The following is a 13,112-nucleotide window of genomic DNA, read 5'->3' on the forward strand; positions in this document are numbered from 1 at the left end:
GAATACTTAAAAAATGCACTGTATATAGGGAATAGAGTGGCATTTGGGACCCATACCTGATTACTGGAAAGACCTTCATCCAAACCATACAGTTTATGTGCTAAAATAAGGTCCTTTGAACAAATATATTAAAATAATAACCAACAGGGACCGAAATAAACTGCAGCCTTGAAGCAAGTCTTGTTTCAGACACACAGCAGAATGGAATGTTGGGTTTATCAGGGTGGAAAATATAGCGGCCTGTATGTATGTGTAGCTGAGAGGGAGTGGGAACTGGGAACGGCTGCAATTGAGTGACCTACACACAGAACACAAGGCCCTCAGTCCCACGTTGAGAAACGCAACTGAACTAAGAAATAGAGTCGCACGGCTATTTTCCTACTGAGTTAGTTGGTGACGAGCAGGCGGCCCTGTGTCGAGTGTGTCGAGTGTGTGACTGACAGTAAAAGAGATTGAGATTCTATGCATGTTAAACTAAAACTACATGTAAATGGGTCTGTGCGTGACATGTGTAGGCTGTGTGTCAGTATGTAGTTATATGTGTGTGCGTGCACGTGTACCTTGGCTCAATGCCTTGGTAAACTTCGCAGGAGAGAGAGAGGGGGAGGAAAACAGGCCAACGTCCTGTCATTTTTTCTTATAACTTTCCGACGTACATTTATAAAGCTGGGTATTCATCTGGTTCTAAGGTCCCTCCGAGTCTTCCCCCTTCTGAGCCGCTTCTTGCTCCCAAACCCAACTACAGACTGCGGTTCCTCGTTGTGTCTGTAATGTTTACACATCAAATGATGTGTCTCCTTTCCACACTGCACGGAATGTCAGTTCCTGACATAATTCCTTTGAAGTTTTTATTTGGAACCACTGGCCTGACTGGTGTACAGGATTTGTTTTGTTTATTTACTTTTTTCTATATTTCTATGTACTAATTAAATGTTATACTCTCTAAGGTGAGTCATACTGTCTCCCGCATGTGAACGATCCCCTTCAGAGTTTAAAGTAAAAGTCCTTTTGATCCTGAAGGACAATAGCCTGAGTGCCAGTATGTTTGTGCTATAATGCCAACTCCTCGTCCCTCATTGTCAAGCATAAGGAGTTGGCAAGGGAGCAGAAACAGACTGGGACCCAGGCAAGAAGGATATAATTCCAAGGGAAAGAACAATTAATTTGATTACATGCCCACTACCTGTGATGAGGTGTCTTATAAGAACACAAGAGAGAGAGAGAGAGAGAGAGAGAGAGAGGATAATAAGTAAACTTGACTTGAAGCGTGTGATTCTGACTCACATGGTGAAGTTGGAGATGAATGCAGCAGAGGGCAGGTCCACCTCAAAGGCTGCCTCCTTGGTGACAGGTAGCTGGTTCCACACATAGCTTTGGATTGTGGTGTGGGCATAGCGAGACACGACAGAACACCTCACATGGTAGTCTGTCACCTTCAGCTGTGAACACACAAGACACACCAAACCTTCAGCAACTAACATGTACATTTGATCTGATGAAATCTTTATATAGCTACCCTAGTACAAAACCAATAGTGACCTCATGAGGAGCTTTGGACTTCTTGGTGTAATGGCTGTTTGACTGACAGTTGAGTAGACCCAGGTTTGAGTCCTGGTCGGGCTCTTTTGGAATTGGAAATCCAACTATTACTGGGCTTTTTACCCTGGCTTCAGTGGCTTGACAAGTTTAGACAAATGATACAAAGCCACACTCTGCAAGATATCCCTCCCACCCCCTTGTTTACTTGGCTAATTCTGGGCCCTGCTGAGACCAATCTGGTCAGCTGGGCCACATTACTGCTAGGCCAGGACACAGACACACAGACAGACAGACAGGTTTCTCGTTACTCACTGGTATCAAAGACAGTGGACAAGCTTTCTGACACATCAGAGACCTATCAATTTAGAGTAATAATGGATGATTTACATTCTGTCACTGGCAACATTCAAAGCATCAAATAAAGTGTTGCCTCCATTGAGCACTGTAGGGTTTCTTACTATGTGTGGCACACAGGTTATAACTACAGATTGCAATGAGAGTGATAGGTAGATCTTCACTTGCTGCATTACTTTTTCCTAACCTAATACTAGTGCCTTTAATCATCATGTTGCTATACATTTCCTGATGTGGCCTTGTTTTAGATTTGGTTCATTAATAAACTGAATTCAAATATTAGTTGGTTCAGGGTTGGGTTTGATGTGGATGTCTCTTGTGTGTGTTCGCAGGTGGGAAGCGTAAGCCAAATTATTTAACCAATTAGCTTCAGCTGGCTGGTGTGCTACCGTGGCAAAGTTGTTTTGACTTTGAATAGCCTAGCTCTGGGGATAGATAGGGACAGTCAATGAACTACGCAATGTAAATGGGACAACATTTTCATGTTGCACATTTTTCAGTTGTCTCATTAAATGCTTTCGACATTCGAATATGCATTTCTACAATTTGTAGGTGGTTTGAGATTTTCAAGTCATTGTTATTTGTCGATATTGACCTTTTAAAATATTGTCCCATGTACAGTGTGTAATTTACTGATGGTCCCTCACTAGCCCCATAGGAATATTTATTGGGTGCTGCCAGCTGTGAGCAGGTGGGCAGTGTTAAAACAAACCCAACCAATAGAAAACTGTTATGAGACAATTCATTGCGTGACATAAAATGTTTCCCTATCATCTCGCAAATCTCAGTTTTGACGAGACTGAGTTTATGACCAAAATTATCCTATTTTACACTTTGTAGTCAAATTTGACACTATTTTCAAAAAGAAAAGTTGTTTCCACGTAATTACGTTGAACCAATGTAGAGTAGCATGGGGCGTTGAGAAAAATGTTTTAAAGCATCATTTCTGCAACTCTACAAATGTTTCCATGGGGCAGAGAAAACATTTTGCAGTTTTAAAACTAATTTCAGGCAATTCTATTCATTTTGCCATTGGTCTGAGAGAAAGAAATTAAGTTTTAAAGCATATTTAATACAATTCTAAACATTTTCCTATGAGATGGAGAGAAAATGTTGCACTTTTAAAGCTAATTTCCTGCAGTTCTTTACATTATGCCAAGGGACGGAGAGAACATTTAGCAGTTTTAAAGCCATCTATAAAATGTTGCTGACAAGGGCTAGTGGTGGAAAAAATACTCAATTAATAAAGTAAAAGATACCATAATAGAATATGACTCAAGTTAAAGTGAAAATCACCCAGTAAAATACTACTTCGGTAAAAGTCTAAAAGTATTTGGTTTTAAATATACAAGTATCAAAGTATCAAAAGTAAATGGAACTGTTAAAATATACTTAGAAATATCAAAAGTCAAAGTCAAATGATTAATTCCTTATATTAAGCAAACCAGATGGAACAATTACATTTTTCCATTTACAGATAGCCAGGGGTACACTCCAACACTCAGACATAATTTAGAAACGAAACATTTGTGTTAAGTGAGTCTGCCTGATCAGAGGCAGTAGGGATGACCAGGGAGGTTCTCTTGATAAGTGCGTGAATTGGACCATTTTCCTGTCAAATTGTAACGAGTACTTTTGGGTCTATGAAGTAAAAAGTACATTATTTTCTTTAGAAAAGTAAAAGTTGGCAAAAATATAAATAGTAAAGTGAAGTCCAGATACTCCAAAAAACTACTTAAGTAGTACTTTAAAGTATTTTTTACTTTAAGTACATTACATCACTGGCTAATTGAGTGACTGTCAGCAGGCATGTAGCTACTTTTTTGGTGGGAAGACTCAATTTACTGATGAGTTTTCCTCTTGTTATATGTCACTCAGTCACTCAATTACCCGGTTAGTAAAAAATAAAAATTGATTGGTAAATTAGTCTAGTTAGTCTAGCCAGCGACAGTATCTACAGTAAACTTGTAATAATCGTGGCCGAATGATCAACCTGGCAGGCAGGGCACGTGCCCAAGGGCCTTGACTTCCAGGGGGCCCCATTGATTTTGTTAGTCACGCGGGGCCCTAAGCCGCCACTTTTGTCACTAGCCAGATATCTCTGATTTGAATGTTTTTTGTTGTTGCTTATGACACATTCCACTGGGACTGGGCCATGAACAACAGGCTGTTTCATGTAGCTCATACTCACCACAGATTTAGCTGCTTTGCTCTGGCGTCTCACTCTCTGGAGAGAAAATAACAGAGAGAAAGTTAACAAAAGTGTAATGAATCCTAACTATAGGATTGAGCGCAGCAGTAAGGAACATTTATTCACACCAGTGCCCTGACAGTAACAGATTTCTGGAGTCCTGTAGTTTGTAAAAATGTAATCAAAACAAGCTGATGTCCTCTGAACATTGTGCAAAGCTTTAAAATCTTAATAGATTCATAAAAGCTTGCTTAGTAGTGACTTAAGACCACAGAGTTGCCCTAAAGCCATCATTATTCCAAAATGTATAAGCTTCCACACAATTTTCTATCACTGTATGGGAAAGAAGATGATTTAAAATGTAAGTTAGTACATTTAGGTCCTTATCTACGATAATAAGTTGTATTAAAGAGGAGAACTTGACTTAGAAAAGTGACAACATTCTAACAAGGATTACCTTACAAAATCCCCTCCTTTTAAATTAATCTCCAGAATCTATGTGTGGTGTTGGGTCAATATTTCTGTGTCAAAATAAGATGAATCGAAGCTATTCATGAATGAAGGGGTAACTTTAAATAAATGCTTTCACTGTACACAGAGGTGCAGGTTCGGTTTCAAATGTTCATTTAGATCACAAATCATTGTTGTGTCAATACTTTACCACATATCCAAGATATACAACACAAAACATTTTAATTTGCAGGCCGGGGTTCATTCTTCAGTGACAATTTTAATATACATTTTAAGTGAAATAGAAACTTTATTTTAAATGAATGTAAATGTAGGCTATATTATGTGTTACTATGTTTATTATGCGTTTCCATTTCATAATCGTATTCACATCTGCCATATGTAGAGCCTTCAGAAAGTACTCACAACCTTTGACTTTTTCCACATTTTGTTGTGTTACAGCCTGAACTTAAAATGGAATAAATAGAGATTTTGTGCCAATGGCCTACACACAATACCCCATTATGTCAAAGTGGAATCACACTACATTACCAAAAGTATGTGGACACCTGCTCGTCGAACATCTCTAAAAGTATTTGGTTTTAAATATACAAGTATCAAAGTATCAAAAGTAAATGGAACTGTTAAAATATACTTAGAAATATCAAAAGTCAAAGTCAAATGATTAATTCCTTATATTAAGCAAACCAGATGGAACAATTACATTTTTCCATTTACAGATAGCCAGGGGTACACTGAGCTCTTCAGTAAGGCCATTCTACTGCCAATGTTTGTCTATGGAGCTTGCATGGCTGTGTGCTCAATTGTCAGCAACAGGTGTGCCTGAAATAGCCAAATCCACTAATTTGATGGGTAGTCCACATACTTTTGTATATATAGTGTATGTTTTGTGACATTTTTACAAATTAAATGAATTTATGCCTTGAGTCATTAAGTATTCAACCCCTTTGTTATGGCAAGCCTAAATATGTTCAGGAGTAAATATTTGCTTATCTAGTCACGTAATAAGTTGAATTGACTCCCTCTGTGTGCAATAATAGTGTTTAACATGATTTTTGAATGACTACCTCATCTTTGTACACCAGTGAATTTCAAACAATGATTCAACAACAAAGATCAGGGAGGTTTTCCAATGCCTTGCAAATTAGGTCAGATATTGGTAGGTGGCAACAACAAAAAATTTAACTGAAATGGAATCTTCCTTTCAGCATGGAAAGTTATTTATTACACTTTGTCACTACAGAGATACAGGCATCCTTTCTAACTTAGTTGCTGGAGAGGAAGAAAACCACTCACTTATTTCACCATGAGGCCAATGGTGACTTTAAAATAGTTACAGAGTTGAATGGCTGTGATAGGAGAAAACTGAGGATGGATCAAAAACATTGTAGTTACTCCATACATCCTGTTTGCAATAAGGCACTAAAGTAAAACTGCAAACAATTTGGCAAAGAAATGAACTTGTCCTGAATACAAAGCGTTATATTTGGGGCTAATCCAACAAAACAAATCACTGAAATGGAGTAGAGCTACGCACAGGCAAAATCCTAAAGGAAAACCTGCTTCAGTCTACATTCCAACAGACACTGGAAGACAAATTCACCTTCAGCAGGACAATAACCTAAAACACAAGGCCAAATATACACTGGAGTTGCTTACCAAGACGACATTGAATGTTCCTGAGTGGCCTTGTTACAGTTGGACTTTAATCGTATTGAAAATCTATGGCAAGACTTGAAAATGGACTTGAAACAACCAACCTGATAGAGCTTGAGTATTTCTTTAAGGAATAATGTGCAAATATTGTACAATTCAGGTGTGCAAACCACTTAGAGACTTACCCAGAAAGGCTCACATGTGTAATCGATGCCAAAGGTGATTCTAACATGTATTGATTCAAGGGTGTGAATACTTATGTAAATTAGATATTTCTGTAATTCTTTTTCAATACATTTGCAAAACAATACTATAAACATGTTTTCATTTTGTCATTTTGGGTATTGTGTGTAGATGGGTTAGAAAAAATATATTTAATCTATTTTTAATGTAGGCAGTAACACAACAAAATGTGGAATAAGGCAAGGGTATGAATACTTTCTGAAGGAACTGTATCCCAATGTAATGTGCAGTAAAGTTACACCCTCACTCGAGTACAAAAATTACATATTGAGTGCAAAAAGGAATGTAGTATAGTATAAGGGGGGGGAGCTGACCGTGGATCAATTATGAAGAAAAGAAACATGATTTTTTCTTCTTGACTGAGTAGCCTGTTTTTCAAGAGTTTCCTATATTAATTCAGTCCCATAGAAATATACATTAATTTCCAATATTAGTCCAGTCCCATAGGAATATACAATAATTCTCACCTGTAAAAGTATGTCTTTTGCTCCCTGGTGTGCTCCTAATTCCTCTGAAAATCCCCGCTGGACTGAGATGATGATGAAAAAGAAAATACAACGGATTTTTAAATCCACTTTCCCCATGGTCATATACTTTTGTCTCGGAGATGAAAAACGTTATGTTGCCAGTGGTCTCACGTTGCCAGTCAGTGAGAGAGATCCAGTGCGTATACACAGCACGCGGTAGGAGTACAATCTCACATATTACACAAGTTAGTTTTGCCAAGGGCAGTCGACTCGTTCCCCTCCCTCCACTTTATTTTAATCGTTTTGTAACCTATGAAAAAATAACCGAAAATAAGTTGACGTATAATTTATAACTGACAGATATTCAGATGAAAACTCAAAAGAAAATCAGTGGGCGCAAAGTTGCAAGAGTTGAGTTCGGTAGGGTATCCTCGAGTGTACATAACTGGATATTTCGCGCACTGTTGCCATCAGCAGCATGAGAAGAAATGACAAATTATTAACCCATGAATGTCGACAGTTTGACAGAAAAACATCCCATACTCTCTGCTCTTGCCCCTTTCTCAATTCCACAATGGGACCCTATAAAGGACGCTATACCACCCTGACATACAAATAAATAGGCTACAACATAGGCCGACAAATGTAAAACAAGTATCTTTAATTTTTATAAATGACTATCTGACATCTAGGCTCTAATGAAAGTTTGCATGATCTGTAAAACATTCATAAAAATTGGTGGGGCAATTTATTTTAATTTCACCATTTATTTCATAAATCTAGTTCCACTTATTCAGTACAATAAACTCTTTGTCTTAACTAGTGGTATCGTATACCATTGTCACAAATGTATTTATTGACAACAAGTTTTCTTGTATGTAATCAGTAGTGTTGCACATCTAGCCAAGCCAAGAGACTCCTTTAGCAAAGTCACACCGTTTTTCACATCCATCAGGTCCTGTGTGGCTCGGTTGGTAGATCATGGTGCTTGCAACACCAGGGTTCTGTGTTCAATACCCATGTGGGACCAGTACGGAAAAAAATAATCTAAAATCTACCCACTCACAACTATAAGACCAGAGAGTCTGCTAAAATGTAGACATGTTGTTTGTTTGGGAACTGTTCATGATGTTGACACTTAGTCAGACATGTATCATTAAGTAACAGAAGATGTGTTTATTAATCTACTAGAATGGAGGACATTTTCATTTCGTCATCCTGTAGCCTAATGTCAGAATTGTCTGACCTCTTTGACATTCTAGTGACAATACCATGCCAAACCACCTCTCACACAGCCTGTCCGACTGCACTTCACCATGAGACTCCAGGGTAAGACAGAGCAGACTGATGCACATTTATTGGACGTTATAGGTCAGTCAACAACACTCATACAGTACTGGGCTTTAGCCATCCCATGTTGGAGGCAGAAAGTCCATTTCCCCCTCACTGCTTCAGGAGGCAGTGGAGTTTGTCCTTTTTGATCTTCTATTCATCTAGTCTTCTTCCTTATCTTTTTCCCCTTTGACACTTGCTGATTTTGACAAGTTTAATCGGGAAAAGGTACTAAGACATAATTGATCGAGCAATAAAGTTAAAACTTGAAAATATAATATTGCTGGTTCAGTACGGTCCTAGAGTCCATATCCTCTAAATCATATTCAAAAGTGGTCAGGAATAGTCTTCAGCGCCTCTTCTGGGTTTCTGGTTATGTCCACATTCTACAACAACAACACACATGGAGTCACACCGTTAGATTTGTGGAATCTCTTATAACATTTTTCTATTGTGCTTGGAATAAATGGATACGTTTTGTAAAGCTTACCCCAGGTCTCTCTCTGTGCGTGTTGACTGCCTCAATGTTTAGGCAAATGTGCTCCACTCTACACCCTGTACCAGGAGAAAGAGATATGAGTGAAATTGTTGGATCCAATTACAGCATGTGAATTTGTTCAAGTCCAATTGGACAACAACTTACCATAGGCCACCGGTGTAAGTTTGAGCACAGTATGAAGAGGACATTTTAGGTATGGTAACTCATCTGTGGAAGAAAAAGTAGTCTCTAGTCCAGTGCGCATGCGAGATTTGGTTCTGAGTGACGAGATAGTCTTAGACATGACCAACTTCATTACCACAAGACAATGCTAAATGAATCCATGTATTTTGGACTGTAAAGTACCTGCGGTTTTGTCTAGTAAGTAGGCCAGCAGACAACGCATGACGGCTTGGTGACACACGACCAGCACATTCTCCTGTCTCTCCAGCTCCATGATCACTGGCTCCAGACGGTGGACCAGGTCTTCATACGACTGTGGTAGAGAGAGGAAAATGAAGTGTACCTTTTTCATTCTATTGCACCAGGAAATGTACCTTCTTCATACTATTGCACCAGAAAATGTACCTTCTTCATACTATTGCACCAGGAAATGTACCTTCTTCATACTATTGCACCAGGAAATGTACCTTCTTCATACTATTGCACCAGGAAATGTACCTTCTTCATTCTATTGCACCAGGAAATGTACCTTCTTCATACTATTGCACCAGAAAATGTACCTTCTTCATACTATTGCACCAGGAAATGTACCTTCTTCATACTATTGCACCAGGAAATGTACCTTCTTCATACTATTGCACCAGGAAATGTACCTTCTTCATTCTATTGCACCAGGAAATGTACCTTCTTCATACTATTGCACCAGGAAATGTACCTTCTTCATTCTATTGCACCAGGAAATGTACCTTCTTCATACTATTGCACCAACCTGAACCACACCATGCTCTCTATTTTCTTTCTTTCCTTACCAGCTCGGCTTGGTTCCAGCTGGAAACATTTGAATTCTTGAGCAGACAAGGTCAAAAATCTGTTGTATGTGCCCTTGAGCAAGGCACTTCACCCTAATCTGTTCCAGGGGCGCCGTACTACCATGGCTGACCCACACATTTCACTACACCTATCCGGTGTATGTGACAATAAAGAAAATCATCTTTAATTATCTTTCCCAGTCACTCAGATCCACCTCTTATAGGGTAGCTAAGGCGTACTAAGATAACTAGGTGTTCTACTAAGAGGACTAGGTGTTGTACTAAGAGTACTATGTGTTCTACTAAGAGGACTAGGTGTTCTACTAAGAGGACTAGGTGTTCTACTAAGAGGATTAGGTGTTCTACTAAGAGGACTAGGTGTTCTACTAAGAGGACTAGGTGTTCTTCTAAGAGGACTAGGTGTTCTACTAAGAGGATTAGGTGTTCTTCTAAGAGGACTAGGTGTTCTTCTAAGAGGACTAGGTGTTCTACTACGATGTCTAGGTGTTCTACTAAGAGGAATAGGTGTTCTTCTAAGAGGACTAGGTGTTCTTCTAAGAGGACTAGGTGTTCTTCTAAGAGGACTAGGTGTTCTACTACGATGTCTAGGTGTTCTACTAAGAGGACTAGGTGTTCTACTAAGAGGATTAGGTGTTATTCTAAGAGGACTAGGTGTTCTACTAAGAGGACTAGGTGTTTTACTACGATACTAGGTGTCCTACTAAGAGGACTAGGTGTTCTACTAAGAGGACTAGGTGTTCTACTAAGAGGACTAGGTGTTGTACTAAGAGTACTATGTGTTGTACTAAGAGGACTAGGTGTTCTACTAAGAGGACTAGGTGTTCTTCTAAGAGGACTAGGTGTTCTTCTAAGAGGACTAGGTGTTCTACTAAGAGGATTAGGTGTTCTTCTAAGAGGACTAAGTGTTCTACTATGATGGCTAGGTGTTCTACTAAGAGGACTAGGTGTTCTACTAAGAGGAATAGGTGTTCTTCTAAGAGGACTAGGTGTTCTTCTAAGAGGACTAGGTGTTCTTCTAAGAGGACTAGGTGTTCTACTACGATGTCTAGGTGTTCTACTAAGAGGACTAGGTGTTCTACTAAGAGGATTAGGTGTTATTCTAAGAGGACTAGGTGTTCTACTAAGAGGACTAGGTGTTGTACTACGATAACTAGGTGTTCTACTAAGAGGACTAGGTGTACTTCTAAGAGGACTATGTGTTCTACTAAGAGGAGTAGGTGTTCTTCTAAGAGGACAAAGTGTTCTACTACGATGGCTAGGTGTTCTACTAAGAGGACTAGGTGTTCTACTAAGATGATTAGGTGTTCTTTTAAGAGGACTAGGTGTTCTACTAAGAGGACTAGGTGTTCTACTAAGAGGACTAGGTGTTCTTCTAAGAGGACTATGTGTTCTACTAAGAGGACTAGGTGTTCTACTAAGAGGACTAGGTGTTGTACTAAGATGACTAGGTGTTCTACTAAGAGGACTAGGTGTTCTACTAAGAGGACTAGGTGTTCTACTAAGAGGACTAGGTGTTCTACTAAGAGGACTAGGTGTTCTACTAAGAGTACTATGTGTTTTTCTAAGAGGACTAGGTGTTCTTCTAAGAGGACTATGTGCTCTACTAAGAGGACTAGATGTTCTACTAACATAATTAGGTGTTCTACTAAGAGGACTAGGTGTTGTACTAAGATGACTAGGTGTTCTACTAAGAGGAATAGGTGTTCTACTAAGAGGACTATGTGTTCTACTAAGAGGCCTAGGTGTTCTACTAAGAGGACTAGGTGTTCTCCTAAGAGGACTCTGTGTAGTACTTAGATGACTAGGTGTTGTACTTAGATGACTAGGTGTTCTACTAAGAGGACTAGCTGTTCTACTAAGAGGACTAGGTGTTCTACTAAGATGACTAGGTGTTCTACTAAGAGGACTAGCTGTTCTACTAAGAGGACTAGGTGTTCTACTAAGAGGACTAGGTGTTCTACTAAGAGGACTAGGTGTTCTTCTAAGATGACTTAGGTGTTGTACTAAGAGGACTAGGTGTTCTACTAAGAGGACTAGGTGTTCTACTAAGAGGACTAGGTGTTCTACTAAGAGGACTAGGTGTTCTACTAAGAGGACTAGGTGTTCTACTAAGAGGACTAAGTGTTCTACTTAGAGGACTAGGTGTTCTTCTAAGATGACTAGGTGTTATACTAAGATGACTAGGTATTCTACTAAGAGGACTAGGTCTTTTACTAAGAGGACTAGGTGTTCTACTAAGAGGACTAGGTGTTCTACTAAGATTACTAGGTGTTCTACTAAGAGGACTAGGTGTTGTACTCAGATGACTAGGTATTCTACTAGGAGGACTAGGTGTTCTACTAAGAGGACTCGGTGTTGTACTTAGATGACTAGGTGTTGTACTATGATCGCTAGGTGTTGTACTAAGATGACTAGGTGTTGTACTATGATCGCTATGTGTTGTTCTATGACTGCTAGGTGTTGTACTAAGATGTCCACAATTTGTCTGAATAATGTTAGTGTATGTGACAATAAAGAAAATCATCTTTAATTATCTTTCCCAGTCACTCAGATCCACCTCTTATAGGGTAGCTAAGGCGTACTAAGATAACTAGGTGTTCTACTAAGAGGACTAGGTGTTGTACTAAGAGTACTATGTGTTCTACTAAGAGGACTAGGTGTTCTACTAAGAGGACTAGGTGTTCTACTAAGAGGACTAGGTGTTCTACTAAGAGGACTAGGTGTTCTACTAAGAGGACTAGGTGTTCTTCTAAGAGGACTAGGTGTTCTACTAAGAGGATTAGGTGTTCTTCTAAGAGGACTAGGTGTTCTTCTAAGAGGACTAGGTGTTCTACTACGATGTCTAGGTGTTCTACTAAGAGGAATAGGTGTTCTTCTAAGAGGACTAGGTGTTCTTCTAAGAGGACTAGGTGTTCTTCTAAGAGGACTAGGTGTTCTACTACGATGTCTAGGTGTTCTACTAAGAGGACTAGGTGTTCTACTAAGAGGATTAGGTGTTATTCTAAGAGGACTAGGTGTTCTACTAAGAGGACTAGGTGTTGTACTACGATACTAGGTGTCCTACTAAGAGGACTAGGTGTTCTACTAAGAGGACTAGGTGTTCTACTAAGAGGACTAGGTGTTGTACTAAGAGTACTATGTGTTGTACTAAGAGGACTAGGTGTTCTACTAAGAGGACTAGGTGTTCTACTAAGAGGACTAGGTGTTCTTCTAAGAGGACTAGGTGTTCTACTAAGAGGATTAGGTGTTCTTCTAAGAGGACTAAGTGTTCTACTATGATGGCTAGGTGTTCTACTAAGAGGACTAGGTGTTCTACTAAGAGGAATAGGTGTTCTTCTAAGAGGACTAGGTGTTCTTCTAAGAGGACT

General features: G+C 39.2%; 2 protein-coding genes across 6 annotated transcripts in view; both read right to left on the minus strand.

Moving 5' to 3' along the window:
* Nucleotides 1–7,563, minus strand: part of itih6 (inter-alpha-trypsin inhibitor heavy chain family member 6) — a 32,755-nt gene extending 25,192 nt beyond the window's left edge. For 2 of the 3 annotated variants that reach the window (XM_031794552.1, XM_031794551.1), the window contains exons 1-3: nucleotides 6,922–7,406; nucleotides 4,085–4,120; nucleotides 1,285–1,439 (exon numbers count right to left, since the gene is read on the minus strand). In XM_031794552.1, coding sequence (XP_031650412.1) covers nucleotides 1,285–1,439; nucleotides 4,085–4,120; nucleotides 6,922–7,044 — 314 coding nt within the window. In that variant the 5' untranslated portion in view covers nucleotides 7,045–7,406. Of the gene's footprint in view, nucleotides 1–1,284; nucleotides 1,440–4,084; nucleotides 4,121–6,921 lie in introns of all 3 variants that reach the window. The other variant, XM_020506864.2, reaches the window with a different exon arrangement.
* A 109-nt stretch (nucleotides 7,564–7,672) lies between these two features.
* LOC109908267 (6-phosphofructo-2-kinase/fructose-2,6-bisphosphatase) overlaps nucleotides 7,673–13,112 on the minus strand; it is a 28,555-nt gene continuing 23,115 nt past the window's right edge. For all 3 annotated transcript variants that reach the window (XM_020506867.2, XM_020506866.2, XM_020506865.2), the window contains exons 11-14: nucleotides 9,098–9,227; nucleotides 8,897–8,959; nucleotides 8,744–8,808; nucleotides 7,673–8,639 (exon numbers count right to left, since the gene is read on the minus strand). In XM_020506867.2, coding sequence (XP_020362456.1) covers nucleotides 8,580–8,639; nucleotides 8,744–8,808; nucleotides 8,897–8,959; nucleotides 9,098–9,227 — 318 coding nt within the window. In that variant the 3' untranslated portion in view covers nucleotides 7,673–8,579. The remainder of the gene's footprint in view (nucleotides 8,640–8,743; nucleotides 8,809–8,896; nucleotides 8,960–9,097; nucleotides 9,228–13,112) is intronic.

This window comes from Oncorhynchus kisutch, linkage group LG17 (genome assembly GCF_002021735.2).
Source record: "Oncorhynchus kisutch isolate 150728-3 linkage group LG17, Okis_V2, whole genome shotgun sequence".
In the NCBI taxonomy this organism is placed as follows: Eukaryota; Metazoa; Chordata; class Actinopteri; order Salmoniformes; family Salmonidae; genus Oncorhynchus; species Oncorhynchus kisutch.